At 45.5% G+C, this 25,507-nt stretch overlaps 1 protein-coding gene across 2 annotated transcripts; it reads right to left on the bottom strand.

Moving 5' to 3' along the window:
* Positions 1-8,331: 8,331 nt before the first annotated feature.
* LOC110126279 (taurochenodeoxycholic 6 alpha-hydroxylase-like) lies at positions 8,332-24,009 on the bottom strand. 2 transcript variants are annotated; one of them, XM_020875834.2, is made up of 12 exons: positions 23,797-24,009; positions 21,033-21,174; positions 20,397-20,441; positions 19,818-19,945; positions 18,507-18,631; positions 17,984-18,138; positions 17,435-17,541; positions 17,160-17,350; positions 16,929-17,062; positions 11,151-11,215; positions 10,939-11,015; positions 8,332-8,625 (listed from the first exon to the last, which is right to left on the bottom strand). In XM_020875834.2, exons 1-12 carry the CDS (start codon positions 23,989-23,991, stop codon positions 8,430-8,432), a joined length of 1,560 nt encoding a protein of 519 aa, XP_020731493.2. In that variant the 5' UTR covers positions 23,992-24,009; the 3' UTR covers positions 8,332-8,429. The 2 variants fall into 2 exon arrangements, with proteins under 2 accessions (XP_020731493.2, XP_070324305.1); XM_070468204.1 differs by lacking the exons at positions 17,160-17,350; positions 17,984-18,138 and having other exon boundaries at positions 16,929-17,093; positions 17,414-17,541.
* Positions 24,010-25,507: the final 1,498 nt, after the last annotated feature.

The following is a 25,507-nucleotide window of genomic DNA, read 5'->3' as shown; positions in this document are numbered from 1 at the left end:
ATGGGCACATTTATTGCCACCACACAAAATCACTCAAGAAAACTTTAAAAAGAGACACACATGCAGCAGTTTTTTTTTTTTATTACACTGCATTCCTGTATCCTGAATAAGTCTTTTATAGTTACAAAAAGAGAATGAAAGTCTCATAAGATAAAATCTAGATCTTTGATCTTAAATATGGGGCTTCCCAGGTGACTCAGTGGAAAGAATTTGCCTGCTAATGCAGAAGATGCAGGGGACGGGTTTGATCCCTGGGTCAGTAAGACCCCTTGGAGTAGGAAATGGCAACCCATTGAGAGAGTCAATTCCTAGGCAGGTTGATAAGAAGTCCAGGGTCCCCAAGGAGGAGACATGGATCCAGGACTCTCGAGGAGGAGATAGTGGTCTGGAGTTCTCAAGGAGGAGAAAAGGACAAACATTTTTTTTCTTTAAGCCTGAAGCTGATGACTACACAATAAAACAACTCAGCTTAAACTCTGTACTAAGGATTATATAATAACAATGTATCCTGCTTGAGGACAGTTTCTCCTTCTTGAAAACCTTCTGACTAATCCTGTTATCTTAAAATGCATATTATGGCAGTGGTCTGGTAAGAGCTTTCTATTGTTAAATTCTAATCCTAACTGAAAGTGAAAGTCACTCATTCCTGTTCCAACTCTTTGCCACCCCATGGACTATACAGTCCCTGGAATTCTCCAGGCCAGAATACTGGAGTGGGTAGCCTTTTCCTTCTCCAGGGGATCATCCCAATTCAGGGATCAAACCCAGGTCTCCCACATTGCAGGTGGATTCTTTACCAGATGAGCCTCAAGGGAAGCCCAAGAATACTGGAGTGGGTTGCCTATTCCTTCTCCAGCAGATCTTCCTGACCCAGGAATCAAACCAAGGTCTCCTGCACTGCAGGCAGATTCTTGACCAACTGAACTATCAGGGAAGCATGACAGAGTGGAAGGACACATGCTCATCTTCTCCTGAGGGAACTCCAAAATTACAACTCACTTCTGAACAACCATTGACGGAGAATGTTGGATCCCACCAAAAAGAGATACCCCATGTCCAAGGGCAAAGGAGAAGCCCCATCAAGATGACAAGAGGGACTAAATTGCATTTAGAATCAAACTCCACACCCGCCAGAGATGCTTGGACGGCTCAAACAAAACCTTGTGTGCACCAGGAGACCCCACAGAGACTAAACCAGACCTGCCTTTGGGTGTTTGAGTGTCTCCTGTAGAGATATGGGTCAGCAGTGGCCAGCCACAAGGGCAGGGGCTCTGGGTGCAGAGGACCTGGGTATGGCATAAGCCCTCTTGGAGGAAGTCACCATTAATCCCACCATTCAGCCGCCAGAACTCACACAGGACTGGGGAAACAGACTCTTGGAGGGCATAAACAAAACTTGTGTGCATAAGGACCCAGGAGAAAAGAGCAGTGACTCCACAAGAGACTGACCCAGACTTGACCAGGAATGTCCAGGAGTCTCCGGCGGGGCAAAGGCATGGGTTGGCAGTGGCTTGCTGCAGGGTCAGGGGCATTGAGTGCAGCAATACCTGCATGGAACCTTTTGAAGGCAGTCCCTATTATCTTCATTACCTCCACCATAGTTTGGCCTCAGGTCAGATAACAGGGAGGGAACACAGCCCCACCCATCAACAGAAAATTGGATTAAATATTTACTGAGCTAGGCCCTGCCCATCAGAACGAGACCCAGTTTCCCCCTCAGAAAGTCTCTCCCATCAGGAAGCTTCCATAAGCCTCTAATCCTTTTTCATCAAAGGGCAGACAAAATGAAAACAATCACAGAAAACTAATCAAACTGATAACATGAGCCACAGACTTGTCTAATTCAATGAAACCATGAGCCATGCCATATAGGGCCACCCAAGATGGATGGTTCATGGTGGGGAGTTCTGACAAAACATGGTCCACTGGAGAAGGAAATGGCAAACCACTTCAATAGTCTTGCCTTGAGAACCCCATGAACAGTATGAAAAGTTGAAAAGATATGACACTGAAAGATGAATTCCCCAGGTCAGTAAGTGCAAATATGCTACTGGAGAACAGTGGAGAAATAACTCCAGAAAGAATGAAGAGATGGATCCAAAGTAAAATAGCACCCAGCTGTGGATGTGACTGGTGATGAAAGTAAAGTCTGATGCTGTAAAGAACAATATTGCATAGGAATCTGGAATATTAGATCCGTGAATCAAGGTAAATTAGAAGCGGTCAAACAGGAGATGGCAAGAGTGAACACTGACATTTTAGGAATCAGTGAATTAAAATGGACTGGAAAGGGTGAATTTAACTCAGATGACCACTATATCTACTACTGTGGGCAAGAATGCCTTGGAATAAGTGGAGTAGTCCTCATAGTCAACAAAAGAGTCCGAAATGCAATACTTGGATGTGTCAACTACAAATTGGCACTTACCAAGAGCATTGCCAATGACTGAACAACAAAGGCATTTGCCATCTGCCTCTACAGAGATTGAACCCCATGCTGCTATAGCTGTTGACCTTCAACAATCCCTGAGGGAGTTCAGGGTGGAGTGAGGCACTCTGTGCTCCAGGGAATCTGGTGGGACAGGTCTTTAGATAGTTGGATGTTTTTAGGAACAGATTTTATGATCTCAAACCTTGTATCTCCTCATATCTAGGGAAGCACTAAATCCCTTCATGGTGACATCAGATCCTCATGAGTAACAGAAAACCTTTTGTAAATTGAGTGCTTCATTGTATTGAACTCCCCCTTCACCAAAACCTTATATATTGACTTTCCCCCACTGCTGCTTTAGAGCAGTCTCTCAGAGATATCAGATAAGCTACCTCCCAGGCTGCAGTCCTCATTCTGCCCCAAATAAAACTTAACTCACAACTCTCAAGTTGTACATCCTTCTTAGTCAACAGATGCAATCTCAAAAATGACAGAATGATCTCTGTCCATTTCCAAGGTAAACCATTCAATATTACAGTAATCCTAATCTGTGCCCCAACCAGTAATGCTGATGAGGCTGAAGTTGAATGGTTCTATGAAGATCTACAAGACCTTCTAGAACTAACACCCAAAAAAGATGTTCTTTTCATTATAGGGTACTGGAATGCAAAAGTAGGAAGTCAAGAAACACCTGGAATTACAGGCAAATTTGGCCTTGGAGTACAGAATGAAGCAGGGCAAAGGCTGACAGAGCTTTGTCAAGAGATCGCTCTGGTCATAGCAAACACCCTCTTTCAACAACACTAGAGAAGATTCTACATATGGACATCACCAGATGGTTAATACCAAAATCTGATTGATTATTCTTTGCAGCCAAAGATGAAGAAGCTCTATACACTCAGAAAAAACAAGACCAGGAGCTGACTTGGCTCAGATCATGAACTTCTTATTGGGAGATTCAGACTTAAATTGAAGAAAGTAGGGGAAACCACTAGATCATTCAGGTATGACCTAAATCAAATCCCTTATGATTATACAGTGGAAGTGACAAATAGATTCAAGGGATTAGATCTGATAGAGTGCCTGAAGAACTATGGACAGAGGTTCATGACATTGTACAGGAGGCAGTGATCAAGACCATCCCCAAGAAAAAGAAATGCAAAAAGGCAAAATGGTTGTCTAAGGAGACCTTACAAATAGCTGAGAGAAGAAGAGAAGTGAAAAGCAAAGGAGAAAAGGAAAGATATACCCATTTGAATGCAGAGTTCCAAAGAATAGCAAGAAGAGATAAGAAAGCCTTCCTCAGAGATCAGTGCAAAGAAATAGAGGAAAGCAATAGAATGGGAAAAACTAGAGACCTCTTCAAGAAAATTAGAGACACCAAGGGAACAGTTCATGCAAAGATGGGCACAATAAACAACAGAAGTGGTATGGACCTAACAGAAGCAGAAGATATTAAGAGGAGGCAACAATACACAGAACAACTATACAAAAAATCTTTTCATGACCTAGGTAACCACATTGGTGTGATCACTTACCTAGAGCTAGACATCCTGGAATGTGAAGTCAAGTGGGCCTTAGGAAGCATCACTATGAGTAAAGCTAGTGGAGGTGATGGAATTCCAATTGAGCTATTTCAAATCCTAAAAGATGGTGCTGTGAAAATGCTACACTTAATATGCCAGCAAATTTGGAAAACTCAGCAGTGGCCACAGGACTGAAAAAGGTCAGTTTTCATTCCAATCCCAAATAAAGGCAATCCCAAAGAATGCTCAAACAACCGTACAATTGCACTCATCTCATACACTAGCAAAGTAATGCTCAAAATTCTCCAAGCAAGTCTTCAATAGTATGTGAGCCATAAACTTCCAGATGTTCAAGCTGGATTTAGAAAAGCCAGAGGAAGCAGAGATCAGTTGGATCATAGAAAAAGCAAGAGAGTTCCAGAAAATTATCTACTTCTGCTTTAGTGACTACACCAAAGCCTTTGACTGTGTGGATCACAACAAACTGTGGAAAATTCTTCAAGAGATGGGAATACCAGACCATCTTACCTTACTTGCCTCCTGAGAAACCTGTAAGCAGGTCAAGAAGCAACAGTTAGAACCAGACATGGAACAACTGACTAGTTCCAAATTGGGAAAGGATTATGTCAGGGCTGTATATTGTCACACTGCTTATTTAACTTATATGCAGAGTACATCATGGGAAATGCCAGGCTGGATGGAGCACAAGCTGGAATCAAGATTGCCAGGAGACATATCAATAACCTCAGATATGCAGATGGCACCACCCTTATGGCAAAAAGCAGAGACGAGTTAAAGAGCCTCTTGATGAAGGAGAAAGAGGAAAGTGAAAAAGCTGGCTTAAACCTCAGCATTCAAAAAAGATCATGGAATCCAGTCCCATCACTTCATGGCGAATAGATTGGGAAACAATGGAAACAGTGACAGACTTTATTTTCTTGTGCTCCAAAACCACTGCAGATGTTGACTTGCTCTTTGGAAGAAAAGCTATGACCAACCTAGACGGCATACTAAAAAGCAGAGACATTACTTTGCCAACAAATATCTGTCTAGTCAAAGCTATGGTTTTTCCAGTAGTTGTGTGTAGATGTGAGAGTTGGGCCATAAACAAGGCTGAGCATCAAAGAATTGATGCTTTTGTACTGTGCTGTTGAAAAGAGTCTCTTGGACTGTAAGGAGATCAAACCAGTCAATCCTAAAGGAAATCAGTTCTGAATATTCATTGGAAGGACTGATGCTGAAGCTGAAACTTCAATCCTTTGGCCACTTGATGTAAAGAACTGACTCAGTGGAAAAGACCCTGTTGCTGGGAATTATTGAAGGCAGGAGGAGAAGGGGATAACAGAGGAAGAGATGGTTGGATGGCACCACCGATTTGATGGATGTGAGTTTGAGTAATCTCCGGAAGTTGGTAATGGACATGGAAACCTGGAGTGCTGCAGTCCATGGGGTCTTGGATTAAGGAGGCCTGACCTAGGGAAGTTTCATTATATATGAAGCCAACGACTTGTATTCTCTAAGCTTCAGTCTCCTTTGAAAGGTGCGATAATAATTCATTTCCTATAAACCTCCTAGGAATGCTCATTCAGTCAATCATTCACTCAGCAACTATTTCTTGAGCTCACAGGATATATTAAAAGCAGAAAGCTCTGCTAGTGCAATACAAATGATAAAGCTTGTGGTGGAGGACTGAATACTGACTGGGATAAGAAGGAAAGGAGAAAACTTAAAAAGTGGGGCTATGAAGGGTGAATAGGAGTTTAACAGGTAAAGAGTGCTTCTAGAGGGTTGTGCATTGAGAAAATCATGGAGATCATAAGTCAAAAAACAAGAGATGGGAAAAACTTCATCTTTAATCTTTTACATCATGATGTCATAATTCTCCCTTCTAAGATCAAATCTAATGCCCATGATTCAAAAAGCAAAACACCAAAGATTTCCATGAAGAATTACTTGGAATCCAGCTCTCTCAGGGGCCTCCAGTTTCCTCCTGAATAGCTCTCTCACCAGCTTAACTCTAGACCCAACACCATCCTCATTTGTCTGGCCTCATGATGATAGGCCACACACAACCGATGGGGTCACATTCTGGGCACCTGTCCATATTAAAGGTCAGGGGCAGGTAACCACTTACACTCAACCTCCTCCCTTCACTTACACTCAACCTTCCTCCCTCTTGGGTTCCTCTCAGATCTCGTCTTCCCCTTCCACTTAGACTATGAACAAAGAGACTTTCCTTTATTGGTTCAGAAATGTGGTTTAACACTAGGAATAGTAAAGAGAGTGAGGGACCTTCATCCCATGCTTTTAGAGTGATCAGTCTGAGCCCTTCTGCAACACCAGACTCTAGCGGATCTGCCAAGTTTCCTGTCCAGGACACTCCCATCTAACCCTCCTGCCCTATCCCTGGTCTAGCACTGAATACCACCTGGCCCCTTTTTGAAGCAATGTGAACTAGCTGAGTGACTTAGGAATCGGGGTGTGTGTGAAGACTGGTCCAAAGGTCTCAGCTGCAGGCAGGAGCTGAGGGAGATGCCATTTTACTAGGCATGTGGGCTGCCGGGAGGTCTCCTGTGTCACCCGGGCCCTAGGCTAGGAAGGGCAGGGGTGGGAAGGAAGGGGACCTGTGCAGAACCAGAAGAGAGCAGGGCTAGGTGCAGAGAGACTGGAGGAGGAGTGCAAGGGGCCTGGTTCTGGTCAGTGCCCAGGGTCAGGAGGACAGGCCTCAACATGCTCTCCAGGAATGGCAGGGCTGAAGAAGCCCATCGTCACTCAGAGTGGCTGGGCACACACGCCAGAGATTCCAAGGTGCTGTCCTGTGGGGGAGGTGCCACCAGCTGTCCTGGATTTGGGTCTGACACCCGCTCCCAGCAGCCAAGCCTTGTGCCCAGTTGGCTCCTCCCAGACCCTTCAGCACAGCCGCCTGCTCTAGGCTTCTGAGGAGCCAGAGGCGCTGCCTGTGAGGAAGGGCTGCCAAGGGACTGGAGAGAAGGCCAGCCTGGACTCTGCTCAAGTCTCATTTGGGGTGAAGAAGCCCCTTGTGCCTGGCCAAGTCTGTAATGTCTTCCCTGCTCAGCACAGGGTGGGCACTGGCTGGGCCCCTCTACAGATGTGGTGAGGAAGCCACCACGGAAGAGCAGGAGGCTCCTTCCCTGACAGGTGCTTGTGTGAGCGCCTTCCCTCTGAGCCTTTGGAGACAAGCCCTTTCTCCTGACTCAGCTGTCACAGGAGCTTCAGGCGCCAGGCAGCGTGTGGGGTATGAGGAACCCCAGAGTGTGAGGCTGCAGGGGGGCCAGACATACTTTCCCTGCTGGAGTTCTGACCCCACAGAACAGGTGTCATATCCCCTCCTCCTCTCTTCTGTCTTCCCTTCACTTCTCTCTTTTCTGTTTCATCCAGCTCCTTTCAGAGAAGACAAGTACCCTCCATATGACAGTGTGAACTTTATTAAGGGAGGGAAAGAGAGGGGAAGCCACATGACTGACACATGGGTAGGCCCATCGCCCATTGGAGAGAGCCGGGGACAGGCCGATGGTGGTCACATGAGACTTAACAGGTCCTGCAGTGGCTGCCCAGGTGTCCTCGTCCTAATCCCCAGGTAGGAGAACAAGCCTGCCTTATCTGAGTTGTTCATCTAATCACAAAGGTCCTGGTGAAAGAGAAAGTGATGTGAAGACAGAAGCAGAGGGAGGTTTGAGATGCTGCTGGATTCACATAGGGAGGAGGGCCCAGGAGCCATGGAATGCAAGGATTGCAGCTATAGCTGCAGAAAAGGCAAAGAGTGGGACCCTGTCCTAGATTCTTGGAGGGGGAGCCCGCCAACATCTTCCTTTTTCCAGGGAAATCCACTTCCTTTTTCTCACTCCAGAGCCTTCAGAGAATAACTTTGTATTATTCTAAGTCTCTAAGATATTCTGCCCTGTGCTGTCAAGTCCAACTCTTTTCCATTCCATGAACTTCAATCCACCAGGCTCCTCTGTTCATGGGATGTCCCAGGCAAGAATACTGGAGTGGGTTGCCATTTCCTTCTCCAAGGCATCTTCCTCACCCAGATATTGAACTTGAGTCTCCGGTAGCTCCTGCATACCAGATGCATTCTTTACCCCATGAGCCATCAGAGAAGCCCCAAGTCCCTAAGCCAATGGTAAATTATTTTAGAAGCAAATGTACATGAATTCAGGGTCAGACAGGCAGACCGAAGTGGAGAAATACAAGAGAGAACAGGCAGACTGGAAGATGTCAGGTGATCAGGATTCAGGTGGACAGTGAGAGATACAGGGGGTCAGAGACAGATGGAGAGATAAGCAGACGGAGAGCCTGGAGAAAGTTGAGAGGAGAAGGGCAGAAAGTCTGCTGCTGGGCAGGAGGCAGGAGATGAGGCAAGCTGGCAGAGGGCAGACAAAAGCAGGAAGTGGGCAAAGAGGCAAGGACAGGAGAGAGTGACAGCAAGACAGGATGGCAGGCAGGGGCCCTCAGAGCTTGTCCTTGTCTCCATCTGGATCAGACAGCTTCCTGAGCTGCAAGTGGATCCCATTTTTGGATCTCAGCACCATGACTGGAGTGGGCACAGGGACCCTGGAGGGATCCGGTGACAGCTCAAAGCGAAGCAAGGTCAGGGCCACGGCCACCTTCAACTCATTCATGGCAAACTGCTTCCCGATGCAGTTCCTAGGTTGGGAGATAAAAAGGAAGTAAGCAGAGGCTTCTAACCTGGGCTGAGTGCAGGGATTCATGGCTGTTCTCCACGTGGCCCAGCCCTGATTCCTTCCTTACTCATCACACTGACTTGGTAGCCAAGACTTGGGCCAAACTCTTCCCCCCGACCTATGACAAATCCCACCTCTCTAAGGACTAGCTCCTAACTCCTACTTCTGCTCTCAGCAGGAAATCCTGGGGAGCATCAGTGCTGTAAGCCACAGAGTCAAGTCAAGTGGATCAAGAACTGTGAACTAGTACTTTATTCACTTGTCCACTGGCAATTCCTGGTTTCAGGTCAGTCCAGGACACTCTAGGGGCAGGGTGGACAGTCTCCTCAGACCTTACCACCTATGGTAGACAGACAGGATGCCCAGTTCCCAGAAATGACAAGACAGGATTATGTAAGGAGTCAGAATGGCAACACGGAGGCTTCCTGGTGGGACATGGGTTAACGACTCTAACCAGCTGACCATTTGCCTACCAGTTAATGGTCTGGCTTCCTGTCCCCCTCAACCCCTCAGTCAATCTACTCTTGGAACCTTCCCATTCTAATCCAGAAATGACCCTGCTAACCATCCCTTGGGCTCCTCATCTGGCCTTTTCAGCCTCTATTCCTCCCCTCCCTCTAAAGTCACAGTAGCTCCAGGCCTGCTATGTTCCGCATCACAGGGAGGACACATCCCAGTGCCTCAGCTGCATCACAGCCCTCTCTGAATTCTTCCTCACTCACCTGGGGTCTGTCCAGCTCCTCTTCCTGACTCAGCAACTGTTGAGGTCCCCTCCCCTCACCTCTGCCATCCTCATGCTCAAGGCTCAATCCAGTGACCACCACCCTCACCCCTTCTGCTGGCTGCACCTCTTCCCATTCGGGACCCTCAAGGCACCATGGGTGTTAAACTAGGGACACATCACATCCAGTGCACAGGACAGTGCCAGATCATGAATCCTTCCACAGTCTGCCCAATGAATGAATGAGTGAAAGAGTGGATGTGTGAATGAAGTCTGTCTTGAGTAGACGTGTTGATTTGTTGACAGTGAGCTCTGAGGGAGGACAGCATTATCATACCTGTGTTCCCATCTTATAGCACAGGTCTTGGTACACAGAGAGACGCTTAATACACTCTTTCATATTTAAACAATATTAATTGAAATGAAAACAACTCAAATGGAGTGAGAGAATAATAAATATTCATTCTGACCTAAAACCAAGCTGCCTAGTCTCCCCTGTCCTCTAGTGGCAGCTGTATGATGTGCAGCCATATCTACAAGGAAGGACTGGACCCTGGTGTAAACCAAATCCTAGAAACAATTCAGGAAGACCATTTGCTTCATACCTGTTCTGTGAATGTTGATTCACAGTTGAAAATTTTCTAGAACTGTAGAATCAGAAAAACACTTGTTTCTACCTAAATCACAAAGTCACTGAAGTACTATTTCAGAGGAGGTTCTGTAACCTTTAAGATCTGCAGTCATTTAGGAGTGTATCATCCAAGTTAATAGCTATTTCAAGTGTGCTTTATACTTTACATGCAAGGGACTTTACAAATGGCTGTCAAATAAAAAATAGTCAGTTTTCTCCTCAAAGCTGACTTGATTGTCCTCCACTTTACTCTTTATCTTGCTAACATTAGATTCTGTAGACTCTGAGACTATGATATATAACTTAGGCTATTATATAAAGAATTTTGGCAACAGGATATGCCATGATTATATTAATACGAAGTCAAAATTATGTCAGATGTACTGTAGAAATAGAGAACACTCTCATGACTGAAACTTATTCAAACAACAACTGTGACTGATCACAGACTTGATTTGAAGCCTCAGGACATGGAAGGCAACTGGAATTCCAAACCCATGCAAACACGATAGATACAGTGAGAGGTGGACTGGTGAATTAAGCAGAAAGGAGTAGACTGACTAGTAATGTGGGAACAGAGGAAACCATCTTTTAAGGTGACTGAAATTGTCCAAACCAAACATGTGTAGTTTAGCTTTCAAGAAGACTTGTAATGTTAAGATGTCATATTCCTAAAGTGAGGAAAACCCTGGATACTTTGGATCAGCCACTGACACGGAAATGAGGTCAATTCTTGTGGACATCAGGAGGTCAATGTCATTGTGGCGGGCCCTGAAGGCCTTCTTGTACATGGAGACCCACTCCTCCTTCTCAACACATCAACACACAAGGACAGAACTGCATGCACCTCATATGAATGTAGATAGTCACACATATCAGGTAGCAACCAGTGACACCTGCTTCCCCAGGTACAGAGGTCTCACCTGGATCCTCCTGAGAAGGGCAGGAAGGCATGGCTGTGTCGAGTAGAACCTGGTGCAAACCGGGATGGGTCAAACACCTGCAGAGAGAGCAATGGGGCTAGGACAGTGGGGTCAAACTCTTCACATCAATCCACAGAGCAGGAGCAGGAGCAGGAGCAGGAGCGGCTGGTGTGGAGAGAGCATCCCATCCCCTCCTCACACCACCAACTTGCCTCTGGGTTCAGCCACACGTTTGGGTTGTGATGAAGTCCATAAAAGGAGAGGGAGACTAAGATTCCTGTGGGGTAGAGAGGAGAGAGAGAAGCCTGATGGTCCCCATGGAGCAGGGGGAGTATGTCTTCACAAAATTCCTGGGAGCCACCATGAGAACACCCACCATCACTCTGAATGAAATGATGTTCTTGCAAGACAGGTGGGCTGGACTTGAAAAAGCACATGAGCTCTGTTAGGAGTAGGTGACCAGGACCCAGGATTGAGAAGTAAAAGAATTGGAGGCTTAAATTTAGGAGTAGCTCAGGTGACAACTCACATTTATCAAGTGCCATCATGACCCTGGGGAATGTGCAATAACTCATTTAATCCTCACACAGCCCTCAAGGAAGGCAGTTCTATCCATATATATATATATATATATATATATATATATGGAGAAGGAAATAGCTACCCACTCCAGTATTCTTGCCTGGGAAATCTCATGGAGAGTGGAGGCTGGAGGGCTAAGTCTGTGCTTAGTTGCTCAGTCATGTCTGACTCTGCGACCCCATGAACTGTAGCTCACCAGGCTCCTCTGTGCATGGGGATTCTCCAGGAAAGAATACTGGAATGGGCTGTCATGCCCTCCTCCAAGGGACCTTCACAACCTAGGAATAGAACCGGGGTCTCCTGCATTGCAGGCAGATTCTTTACCAGCAGAGCTAGGGTCACAAAAGAGTAGGACATGACCCCGTGGCTAAACAACAACTATAATTTCTGGTTCAAGACAGCAGAGGAGAAGGATGTGCACTCATCTCCTCCACGTGAGCATCAAAATTGGAACTAGCTGTTGAACAACCATCAACAGGAGGATGCTGGAACCTAATAAAAAAAGATAACCCACGACCAAAGACAAAGAAGAAGCTGCTGCAAGACAGTAGGAGGGGTGCAATCATGATCAAATCAAATCCCATACCTGCCGGGTGGGTGACCCACAGACTGGAAAACAATAATACTGAAGAAGTTCTTGCATTATTGTAAATGTTCTGAACCCCAAGTCAGGCTCCTCAGCATGGACATCTGACAAAGGGACTGGGAATCCCTCTGGGGAGAGAAACTTGAGGGCCCACAGGATATGATTACTGGCCTTCCAGAGGACTGAGGAAAACAGATTCCACACTTGGAGAGTTTGAACAAAAGTTTGCATGCACCAAGACCCAAAGAGGAGGAGCATTGACCCCACAGGGGACTAACCAAAACTACCTACTAATGTTGGAGGGCCTCCTGTGGTGGCATGGGTCTGCAGGGGCTTACCACAGGGGCACGGGAACTGGAAGTTCCCCCTTGGCATAAACCCTTTTGGAATTCACCATTCACCCTACCATAGAGCCTGTAGACCCCAAGGCTGCATTGCCTCAGACCAAGTAACTACCACGGAGGGAGTGCAACCCCACTTATCAGCAGATAATTGAATTAACTGAGCAGGGCCCTGTCCACCAGAGCAAGATCCAGTTTTTCCATCACCAGTCCCATCAAGAAGCTTATACAAGTCTCAGCCCCATTCAACAGAAGGCAGACAGAAGAAGCAAGATGAAGTACAGTCTCACAATGACTAAAACAAAAACCATATTACAGACAGTTAATCATGATGAAAAATCAGAAAGTTATGTCCCAGATGAAGGGACAAGATAAAATTCCAGAAAAACTACTAAATGAAATGGAGATAGGCTACCTTCCAGAAAAAGAATTCAAAATAATGAAAGTGAAGATGATTCAGGATCTCATGAAAAGAAGAAAGGCAAAGACTGAGAAGATGCAAGAACTGTTGACCAAAGACATAGAACAACTAAAGAATAAACAAACAGAGATAAATAATACATTAGAAGGAATCAATAGCAGAATAACTGAGGCAAAAAAATGGAAAAATAACCTGGAGGACAGAATGGTGGAAATCACTGCTGCAGAACAGATTATAGAAAAAGGAATGAGAAGAAATGAAGAGAGCCTAAACAACATTTGCAGTGTAGGGGCCTCAGAATGAGAAGAGAGTGAGAAAGTACCAGAGGAAATATAAGAAGAAGTAATAGCTAAAATGTTCCAGAACATGGGAAAGGAAATAGTCAACCAAGTCCAGGAAACACAGAGAGTCCCAGAAAGGATAAATTCAAGGAGGAACACTCAGAAACACATAGTAATCAAATGGACAAAGGTTAAAGACAGAGATAAAATATTAAAAACAACAAGGGAAAAACAACAAATAACATACAAGGGAACTCCCATCAGGCTATCAGCTGATTTCTCAACAGAAACTCTACAAGCCAGAATGGAACGGCATGATGTAGTTTAAATGATGAATGGGAAGAACATACAACCAAGAATACTCTACCCAAAAGACACTTCTTCAGATTTCATGGAGATAAAAAAAGCTTTCCAGACGAGACAAGCAAAAGTTAATAGAATTCAGCACCACCAAACCAGCTTTACGACAAATGCTAAAGGAACTTCTTTAGGTAGGAAACACAAGAGAAGGAAAAGATCTACAGAAAATAAATCCAAAACAATTAAGAAAATGGTAATAGAATCATACATATCAATAATTACCTTAAATGTAAATGGATTAAATGCACCAACCAAAAGACATACACTGGCTGGGTGGATGAACACATGTGCATATATGAACTTCCACTTACCACATCACTCTGCTTACCACCCAAATTTTAGGTAATCATTTTAGTGTTGTTGTTGTTCAGTCGCTCAGTCAGGTTCAACCCTTTGCCATCCCTAGAACTGTAGCACGCCAGGCTCCCCTGTCCTACACCATCTCCTAGAGCTTGCTCAAACTCATGTCCATTGAGTCAGTGATGCCATCCTACCACCTTATCCTCTGTTGTCCCCCTCTCCTCCTGCCTTCAATCTTTCCCAGCATCAGAGTCTCTTCTAATGAGTCAGCTCTTCGCATCAGGTGGCTGAAGTACTGGAGCTTCAGCTTCAGCATTGGTCCTTCCAATGAGGATTCAGGATTGATTTCCTTTAGGAATAACTGATGTGATCTCTTTGCAGTCCAAGGGACTCTCAAGAGTCTTCTCCAACACCATAGTACAAAAGCATCTATTCTGCAGCTCTCAGTCTTCTTTTTGGTCCAGCTCTAACATCCATACATGACTATTGGAACAGCCGTAGCTTTGACTAGATGGAACTTTGCCAGCAAAGTAATGTCTCAACTTTTTAATATTATACAGTGGAAGAGACAAATAGATTCAAGGAGAGTGCCTGAAGAAGTATGGACAAAGGTTTCTGACACTGTACAGGAGGCAGTGACAAAGACCAGCCCCAAGAAAAAGAAATGCAAAAAGGCAAAATAGTTGTCTGAGGAGGCCTTACAAATTACTGAGAGAAGAAGACAAGCAGAAGGCAAAGAAGAAAAGAAAAGATATACCCATCTGAATGCAGAGTTCCAAAGAATAGTAAGGAGAGACAAGAAAGCCTTCCTCGGTGATCAGTGCAAAGAAATAGAGGAAAACAATAGAATGGGAAAGAATAGAGATCTCTTTAAGAAAATTAGAGATACCAAGGGAACATTTCATGAAAAGATAAGCATAATAAAGAACAGAAATAGTATGAACCTAAGAGAAGCAGAATATATTAAGAAATGTGGCAAGAATACACAAAAGAACTATACAAAAAAGATCTTAATGACCCAGATAACCACAATAGTGTGATCACTCACCTAGAGCCAGACATCCTGGAGTGTGAAGTCAAGTGGACCTTAGGAAGCATCACTATGAATAAAGCTAGTGGAGGTGATGGAATTCCAGTTGAGCTATTTCAAATCCTAAAAGATGATGCTGTGAAAGTGCTACACTTAATATGCCAGCAAATTTGGAAAACTCAGCAGTGGCTACAGGACTGAAAAAGGTCAGTTTTCACTCTAATCCCAAAGAAATGCAGTGCCAAAGAATGTTCAAACTACCACACAATTGCACTCATCTCACACACTGGCGAAGTAATGCTCAAAATTCTCCAAGTGAGTCTTCAACAGATGTGAACCATGAACTTCCAGATGTTCAAGCTGGATTTAGAAAAGCCAGAGGAAGCAGAGATCAAATTGCCAGCATATGTTGGGTCATAGAAAAAGCAAGAGAGTTCCAGAAAAACATCTACTTTTGCTTCATTGACTACACTAAAGCCTTTGATTGTGTGGATCACAACAAACTGTGGAAAATTCTTCAAGAGATGAGAATACCAGACCACCTTACCTGCCTCTTGAGAAACCTGTAAGCAGGTCAAGAAGTAACAGTTAGAACCGGACATGGAACAACTGACTGGTTCCAAATTTGGAAAGGAGTTCAAGGCTGTATATTGTCACCCTGCTTATTTAACTTCTACGCAGAGTACATCATGGGAAGTGCCAGGCTGAATGGAGCACAAGCTGGAATCAAGATTGCCAGGAAAAATATCAATAACCTCATATATGCAGATGACACCTCCCATATGGCAGAAAACAAAGAGGAACTGAAGAGCCTCCTGATGAAAGTGAAAGAGGTGAGTGAAAAGTGGCTTAAAACCCAACATTCAGAAAACTAAGATCATAGCATCTGGTCCCATCACTTCATGGCAAATAGATGGGGAAACAATGGAAACAGTGACAGGCTTAATTTTCTTGGACTCCCAAATCACTGCAGATGGTAAGTGCAGTGATGAAATTAAGAGACGCTTGCTCTTTGGAAGAAAAGCTATGACCTACCAAGACAGCATATTAAAAAGCCAAGAAATCACTTTGAGACAAAGGTCCTTATAGTCAAAGCTATGGTTTTTCCAGCAGTCATGTATGGAAGTAAGAGTTGGACCATAAAAAAAGCTGAGCACAAAAGAAATAATGCTTTTGAACTGTAGTGTTGGAGAAGACTCTTGAGAGTCCCTTGGACATCAAGGAGATCCAAGCAGTCAATACTAAAGGAAATCGGTCCTGAATATTCATCGTAAGGATGAAGATGAAGCTGAAGCTGAAGCTCCAGTACTTTGTCCACCTGATGCAAAGACGTGACTCATTGGAAAAGACCCTTTTGCTGGGAAAGACGGATAGCAGGAGGAAGAGGGGATGACAGAGGATGTGATGGTTGGATGGCATCACTGACTCGATGGGCATGAGTTTGAGTAATCTCTGGGAGTTGGTGATGGACAGGGAAGCCTGGCGTGTTGCATTCCATGGGGTTGCAAAGAGTCAGACATGACCGAGCGACTGAACTGAACTGATGTCTACATCCCCATTCCTTCTCTGCAAATGGGTTCATCACTACTATTTTTGTAGATTATCTACATATGTGTTAATATGTGATATTTGTTTTTCTGTTTCTGAGTTACTTCACTCTATAACTGGCTGCATGTTCACCCACCTCACTGCAACACTCAGTTCCATATTGTTTTATGACTGAGTGGTATTCCTTGGAGTTTATGGGCCAGATCTTTATAATCCATTGAGTTGTCAATGGACATCTAGTTTGCTTCCATGTCCTAGATATTGTAAATAATGCTGCAATGAACACTATGGTACACATTCTTTTTGATTTCCGGGGTCTCAGGTTATATTGCCAGTAGCAGAATTGTTGGGTATATGGTAGTATTATTCCTAGGTTTAAAAGAAAAACATTTTTCAAAACTCATTGAAACTGCAGAGTAAATATTATGTTCTGGCAGAAAAGAATCAGAGCACACTGCAACTGGGAAAGCACATGTGGATTTATGGTCTAACCACGTAGTCCTACAGAGTACTTAGCTAAGTGGTGAGGTGAAGTTCATACCTGCAGGTAAGGAGCGTCCATCAGGGAAGGTGATGGGCTTGCTCAGCTCTCTGCCAATGAGTGGTACTGGTGGATAGAGTCTCATGGCCTCCTTGATGCACATGGTGGTGTAGGGCATCTGGTCCAGATGGTCCCTGAAAGGAAGCGCATCTGAGAGCAGGCAGGACAGGACAACCAGGGATTCTCTCTAGCTCAGGTGGAACAGGGTTCTTCCATCTCCTGGACACTCACCAGGTGATGGGGGTGTCATCTCCCAGGAGGCTCTGGATCTCTTCCCTGCATCTCTGCTGATGCTTGGGGTGGGAGGCTAGAGCATAGAGGATCCAGGAGATGCCACTGGCTGTGGTGTCGTGACCCTCGAACATGAACGTGTCCACTTCGGCACGGAGGTCCTCGTCAGACAATCTGCTCCCATTCTCCATCTGTGGAGGCAGGGCCAGAGTGCAGGGTCTGCCCTTCCTGTGTGCTTCTGACCAATGGCTCAGGCCTCTCCTGCCCACACTCACTCTGGCAAAGAGGAGGATGTCCAGGAAGTCCAAGTGCCTCCTGCTCCTCACCTTCTCCAGCTCTCCTTCCTTCTGCAGGCGAGCCTTCCTCTCCTTGATCACTGCATCTGTCCCAGAACAGCATCAGCCAGAGCTGAGGACTCTGGGGGCCCACATGCAGCATCCCCATAGCCCCATCTGCCCCATCAGACCCAATCTGGGTGCCAGGTGGATTGGGTGAGGGTGGGACTGGGTGAGCATATCAGGACTGAGAGCTCCAGCGTAATCTACTCCAGATAGGAATCCCTGCAGTAACACAGCCCACGGAGGCTCTGTGTGAATGCTGCTGGGAGGGGGTCTCACTCAGTCATCACCAACCTGGTGACTCCTGTAATTCCCTACACAACACTTGACACCTTATCTCTGGGTTCCCAGCCCTGCAGCTGGTGGGTGTGAGCCAGCTCCTGAAGAGGAAGCAGGAGTCTGGGTTCTGCCTGAGGGATTAAGGCCAAGCCCTTTCACATGTGCCTGATGAAGGTATGTGGAGCAGTGCATGAGAAGGAGGAGAACCTGTGTGTTGATGCGTGAGCTGGCAGGCCCGGTGGTTCCTGCGGCCTTCACGGGTCAGCCTGTAGATGAAGTCATTCTGGTAGAAAGCATTCCTCACTCGGGAAAAGCTCATATAGCTGAGGTCCCTGATGGCCTGGATGTAGGACTGGGAGTTCCTGAAGGGAAAGGATGCAGAAGAGACTGAAGTTGAGGGAATCTCTGACCTAGAGAGGGATTGGGGCTCTGGGTCGAGGATTCCTCAGTCAGTGGGGACAGGCAGCACTGAGGTATTGCCATTTCTGTCTTAGCCTGAGGAGTCCCTCAGTATTTACAAGAGTCCTGAGGATCCAGGCTTCTCCCTGCATAGGAAAGTGGGACTAGTGATTGAATCAAGAATAATCTGGGTAGAATTTGACTGTGGTCCATGTCTCTGCAGAACTTACTTTTTGGGCTTAGAAGCCTCTACAGTGCCCTTACTGCGTCTCAGGTAAGTCCTTCCCAGTTGGTGAGAACAGGACCCTGCTGTTGAAGAGCTGTCACTGACCTGTCGTTCCTGATGCTGCCTTGGTGGCTGAAGGCGCACTTCATGATGGTGTCCAGGGTCATCAAGGAGACATGTCCAAAGATCTCCAGATGTGAGTCCTGGCTGACGAGCTTCTCCCAATTGTCCTGTGGAGGGATGGGGATTGACCCTACTCTTCTTCCCCAGAAGGCCAGGCTTTCTCTCTGCTCTACATCCTCAGATGAAATTTCCTCATTTTCTAAGCAGACATGTTTTAGCAACTTGGGGCTGTAACACACGTGTGTACTGTGATTCCTATTTCTTTGAACCATTACTATAGTTGTATTCTCTTCTAATATCCTAATTAATTATGAATGTTAGGAATAATTTATGATATTAACCAGCTGGCGGCTGAGCAGAAAGCATAGTTTCTCGGGGGAGAAAATTTTGTGTCCTGAAATCAGAACTGGACAAGTGATGTCTAACACTACAAAGCAAATATTTCAAGGCAAGGAGAAGCTAAAGTGACTCTAATGGGGCTCTTAGAAGGGGCATGAACTACTCAATTCCTTTCATTCATTTAATGTTACCTAAGACCATGTAAAGGAGTACATCCTTTAACATTCAGAAAACTAAGATCATGGGATCTGGTCCCATCCCTTCATGGGAAATAGATGGGGAGACAGTGGAAACAGTGTCAGACTATTTTGGGGGGCTCCAAAATCACTGCAGATGGTGACTGCAGTCATGAAATTAAAAGACACTTACTTCTTAGAAGGAAAGTTATGACCAACCTAGATAGCATATTAAAAAGCAGAGACATTACTTTGCCAACAAAGCTCTGTCTGGTCAAGGCTATGGTTTTTCCAGTGGTCATGTATGGATGTGAGAGTTGGACTGTGAAGAAAGCTGAGCGCCAAAAAAGTGATGCTTTTGAACTATGGTGTTGGAGAAGATCTTGACAGTCCCTTGGACAGCAAGGAGATCCTGAGTGACATCCTGGGATATCCACTCTGCCACCGAAGCTGCCATTGTCCAGGCCAGCCAGGACCAATTTGCACTGATCTCCTTGATCTACTCCCTGTGTTCAGACATAGAGGTGGGAGACAGTGGACCCTGAATACACCATGGCCCTGATTTCTCTTGGTGAGGAGAAAATTATAGGATCCATGCTGTTGCCTAGATGTTCCTCTGTCCCACCTAGTTTTAATGAGTGCTGTCTCGTACTAAGTCGTGAATGCATCATTCTGGGCATTTCTATTCAATGGATGCCTGAGGGACATAAGTGTCTGATAGTGGACTATGTCAGCTGTGCTGGATTCTAGTGCATATGATGACAAGGGATGGACTCACCAGCATCACTTGGACAGAGTCAGCCATGAGTCCCACGTAGGGCTTCAGGATGTCATAGTGGAAGGCTGGGGTCAGCATCCGCCGGTGCTGGAACCACGTCTGCCCCTCCAACAGCAGCAAACCTGTCCCTGAACCACAGATGGGTATGTATGGGCGTCTGGGGAGACTGGGGCCACCTTGGGAGGAACCAAGGGTGTCAGGAGAAGGCTTATCATAGGCAGGGGTGGGAAAGCCCCGTATATTTCAGGGATGTGAATTTACAATATGTCTGTCCATAGGATGTGATTATGAGAGCAGTGAGATAGAGGTTGAAAAAGAGTAGGCAGACAGGTGATAGAAGGACTTATCGAAAAGTTGGGCTGGGAACAGTAAAGACTGAGAAGTTATGAAGAAGAGGCTTAGCTAAAAGGAGGGCTACAGCACCATTACAAAGGCTGAGGGTTTTATTAGGAGAAGAGAAATGAGGTTTGATTCAGAGATGAGGGTGCCTGGCACCTGTTGTTCTCCATTTATGCAGAGAGACCACTCTTGGTTAACCTAAGTGGTGGGTGGTCTGCAGTTGTATTTAAATGTACTTACCAATCCAGGGAGTCAAGTATTTGTAGGTTCTATAAGGCTTTGGGTCTGAAAGGTATAGAAGGAATGTGGATGGCAACAAACTCTGCAAGGAGCCTCCAGAGAAGCTGAAGTCTAGACCACGGACTCCCTTCCTTGCTTGGTTCTTGTCAGATGACAATCTTTCTGAAGCCACAGCACTCTTGCCTCCCATCCCTGACTCTCTCTGTCCTGATAGTCGTTGTGGTCTCAGGAAGGTAGACTCGGTGCTCCAGAGCAGAACACCCACAGGACTAAGATGGTGAATTGTCCTGAAACATAAACTCAGTTCACTGCCAGAGAATAAGACAGAACCTGTGATTTTTCTACAGTGTGTGGTCATCTGGCCATCTCATGACCCAGAAGAGGCAACAATGAGAGGTGCCCCACCTAGATCAGTGTGGACAGGGAACAATCTTCCAGTTCTGGGATCATCTCAATTTGTTTACAAAAAGTAAAAAGTAAGACATAAAAGAGAAACCCTCGTCTGGCTTGTGGTTGGGAGGGTGTTTGGAGGGGTTCAGGCCTTGATATCTAAAGTGTCAGTCTCTTGTGGAATTTCAAACCCAGGGGCATGTACACACATGGAAGGTTGTCTGCGGCTGAGGGTTTCCCTCTCACCTGATCTCCCCAGGACCATCTTCATGTAGTCAGGGTCGTAGAGCAATACAAAGGCCCTTGTGCCCCACAGCCAGCGAACAGAGGCCCTTGGGTATTTCTCTACCCTTTTCAGTAGGTGTGGCAGCTCACTCTCCTCTTGGTACTGTCACCAAGGGAAAGACAAGTCAATGATGCCTTTCTTTTAGTTCTGGAGCTGAAGTCAGGGTGAAGGGCTGGAAAGGTACCAGGTAATCATTTTGGATCCATCAGCAGAACTAAGAGTGTTGAGCTATTTCTTCTGACCTGGAATCTCATCCAACCTTGCAGGCTGTCCACCGTTGTCCTAAAATAGGATTCTGTCCCATGTCAAGTAGAGTTATGGGCCAACACTACAAACTGCCTACAGAAACTTACATCAAATATAATTACTTGGTTTATGAAAATTTTGGAAATCATTTGTACACAATGACATAATTGCTTAATGTTTGGATGTATATATGTTTGGAATGTATATAGCTAAGTGGAAAAAATTAAATATCACATTGTGTGTATATATTATTACTTTTCATATTGAATGTGTGCACAGTTGTAGGACAGATTCTGAGTGTACACATATGAGAATGGTATTGAAATAAGGTTTTGATATGTGGATTTTTAATCTCATTTTCATTGACTTACTGTCAGAAACTTTGGTACACTTCCCACTGCTTAGAGGAATCTTTGTAACCTGATTATGGACCACTAAGGCATTTCCTTTCTGGTTCTACTGTCTCTACTCTTGCCCTGATGAGGTGGCAATTTCACAGGATGTCTTGCTCTGCCTTCAAGATGCTGCCTGCGCTCCTTGCACTGGGTCCACCTGCTCATCTTCCAGGTCTTTGCTCATGTTCTTCCCTCTACCTGGTGGCCTGTCATTTTTACCACAGAGCAACTGCCTCTCCTCTACTTTGGAGGCTGTTTGTTTTGTTACCTCTGGATTTCTTGTCAACAGTTGATCCCAGGCAAGTTCCAAATAGTCACATTGTCTTCATTTCAATGACTCTGTGTAACTCAGAGCAACCTTCTGCCCCTTTGGTATCTGATCTCCGCCTACATTCTTCTGCCATCAGAACTCCCCAGCTTTGAGGCAACTTGTACTGTGGGTCACGTTCCTTCACTGAGCCTGTGTTTACTGAGCATTTACTTTGTGCCAGGCATGGATTTAAGGTACTAAATTAGGATGCTGCTCTAGATGCTCATCTGTTTGGACCCTGCAGGCTAGTGGGGGAGACTGAGAAGTTAAGCAGCCAAACAGGAGTGGGTCATGAATGTGTGATGGAGGGAAGACAAAGCCTGTTGGGAAGCTTTGGGGAAGAGGGTCTAACTCAGACCTAGATGTTAGAAAATCTTCTTCCTGCACTTCCTCATTATTTGACTCATAATTTACCAAGATGCTTTCAAGATAGAAAAAGGAAACAGAGGCAGGCTTTTCAGAAGAAGCTCATAGCTATTATCTTGCAGAGAGAAAGAGCTGAATCCAGTTACCACTGACTAGTGAGGAAGACATCCAAGGGGAAAAGAGTTGTCCTCTCCTCTCCTGGGAGACTCAGGATGAAAATGACTTGGGCCTGGGGCTTGTGAGAAAGTCATGTGAGGAATGAGATCACTGCAGGAAGAAGGCACATGGGAGCCAAGTCCCAGAGGCTGGAATGCACAGGCCAGGGGGGAGGACCTTGAGTGACCTGGGGTGCAGGAGATTAGGAAGGAGAGGGGAGAGAGACACTGAGCCAGCCCGCATGGGGCTTGGACTGCTTCTAGTTCTTGTCCTTGTCTCCACCATGCTCTAATCATGCTGCTGAGAAAGAGAGACCTCAGATTTTTTTAACCTGTGATTGTCTCCTAATACTTGTTTAAGCCACAGACCCTTGGTGAACCATTTCCACGTGGCCCCTGATTTTGCTCTGAGCTCCCCCCACCTCCAGGCAAGTGCTGCCCTCCCAGCCTGCAAGCTGCTGCTTTCCGTCCTTGCTGTCCCTTCACACAATGGACTGACACCCCTCTGTGCAGGCTGGGCTGGGTGCTGACGGTGAGGGGGATTACAGGCTCAGTGCCAAGAGCTTATAGTCCAGAGAGAGGATACCAGGCAGGCAGTACCTCTCACCTGACCCCATACTGGGAAACTGTTTCTGCGTGCCAGCAACGTGTCAGGAATTAAGCCATGTAAGTGCATGTCTGGAAAAATCCCTCAGTCCTAAGAAACCAAGCCAGTTTTTTCTAATACCTGACATAACATGACCCAGGAGGTGAGCCTCTTTTCTGTGACCTGCACTGTCTTAGATTCCTGTCTGTTGTCTCCACACACAGTGAACCCACAGGGCTGATCCATCAGACTGACGTCTGTGCTCCCAGGCAAGCTCAGGGCCAGGCAGGGAGCATGCAATTGAGTGATGAGCAGGGAAGCATCTAGAAGCCTGTTTTGTGAGGACAGTTGAAGCTGCTCTGCCTGGAGAGCAGGGAGAATCAATAAGGAGCAGCCGCTGTCCTCAAAGGGCAGGGTTTCCAGGTCAGCCTGAGGTCTCCCTGAGGAAGGGGTGTCTGGCAGAACGGAGGGCACCAGTACAGGGCCTGGGAGGAGTGAGCCCCGAGGACTGGGTGAGGAGCCTGGATCTAAGATATAAGCTGTGTGACTTCATGGGGCCATGTGCTGGTCACACAAGAAGGCTTTGTCCCATGGACTAACTGACCATGACCATCCCTTACCCAAGCCCTCCCGGCCTTCCCATTCCCCCATCCTGCTCCATCCTACCTCTTTCTTGTGTCCATAGAACCAGTGGGAAGGAGGACACGGGAACTGATGAAGGGCTTTGAGCAGCCACTGTCTGCGCAGGTAGAGCTGTGCCAGCTTGAGCAGAAGCAGAACCAGGCCGAGCAGGGAGACCACCTGCAGGATCCCAGAGACCCCGCCTAGGGCTCTCATGGGACTCAGCACAGAGACACTCATGGTGCAGTGGCTTCTGGATCGCTGACTGTCCCTGACTGTGGCTGACCTTCCTGGAGCACCTAGCTAGGTCTAGGAAAATTTCCCCGCCCACATAGGGGAGGGCGAAGGTGAAGATAGATCTCACACCTGGGCCTCCAGAGATTTTTTTTGTGTTAGTGTTTGGTTTCATTTAATGTAATCTCTCTTATGTTACAAAATGTAGAGAATAAAAAAGAGAAGATAGTATTTATAACATGAAGGGGGAGTTTGGGTTGTTCCAGGATCCTGCAAACTATCACATGCTTATATTTTTTTAAAAAAATAATTAGACAATTTGAAATAAAACAGAAAAGTAAATGTTTTTTGAAGTTTCCTGATGTCTGAGTTCCCTCGATGTTTACCTGAAACTATCATACATTGTTAACTGACTATGCTCCAGTACAAAATTGGGCTGGTAGTTCAAATGGTAAAGAATCTGCCTGCAATGCAGGAGACCCAGGGTTCGATCCATGGGTAGGGAAGATTCCCTGAAGAAGGGAATGACACTCACTCCACTATTCTTGCCTGGAGAGTTCCATGGACAGAGGAGCCTGACAGCATATCTATAGATATCTATAAATAGATATCTAAGAGGTTAGGCTGTCAGAGGAGCCTGATGTCTAGACATCTATCCTCTTAAATTTTTAAGTGTGTAATACAGTACTATTTTCTATCCCCAAACAAATTTGCAATTTGGGGTTGCAAAGAGTTGGACACAACTGAGCGACTAATGCTTCCTTTTCGATAGAAAATGAAAAGGTTTAAAAAAATGCAGATAAAAAATGGTCAGACATTTCTTTTTTTTCCAGAGCTCCACATATGTTTCTAATGAGCAGTCATGTTTAAAATCAACTGGACTATACGATGATCTTTTACTTTTATCTCATTTGTTTCACCTTTTCTATTTCATATTCAGAACTCCCATTTCATTTTGTTTGTTCCCCAATTCCTCCATCTCTTCTTTGTTTTTTTTTTTTTTTCCATTTATTTTTATTAGTTGGAGGCTAGTTACTTTACATCATTACAGTAGTTTTTGTTATACATTGAAATGAATTAGCCATGGATTTACATGTATTCCCCATCCCAGTCCCCCCTCCCACCTCCCTCTCCACCCGATCCCTCTGGGTCTTCCCAGTGCACCAGGCCCGAGCACTTGTCTCATGTACCCAACCTGAGCTGGTTATCTGTTTCACCCTAGATAATATACATGTTTCAATGCTGTTCTCTTGAAACATCCCACCCTCGCCTTCTCCCAGAGTCCACAAGTCTGTTCTATACATCTGAGTCTCTTTTTCTGTTTTGCATATAGGGTTATCGTTACCATCTTTCTAAAGTCCATATATATGTGTTAGTATACTGTAATGTTCTTTATCTTTCTGGCTTACTTCGCTCTGTATAATGGGCTCCAGTTTCATCCATCTCATTAGAACTGATTCAAATGAATTCTTTTTAATGGCTGAGTAATATTCCATGGTGTATATGTACCACAGCTTCCTCA

Source organism: Odocoileus virginianus, chromosome 5 (genome assembly GCF_023699985.2).
Source record: "Odocoileus virginianus isolate 20LAN1187 ecotype Illinois chromosome 5, Ovbor_1.2, whole genome shotgun sequence".
NCBI lineage: Eukaryota > Metazoa > Chordata > Mammalia > Artiodactyla > Cervidae > Odocoileus > Odocoileus virginianus.
This window is presented reverse-complemented; position numbering and strand designations above follow the sequence as displayed.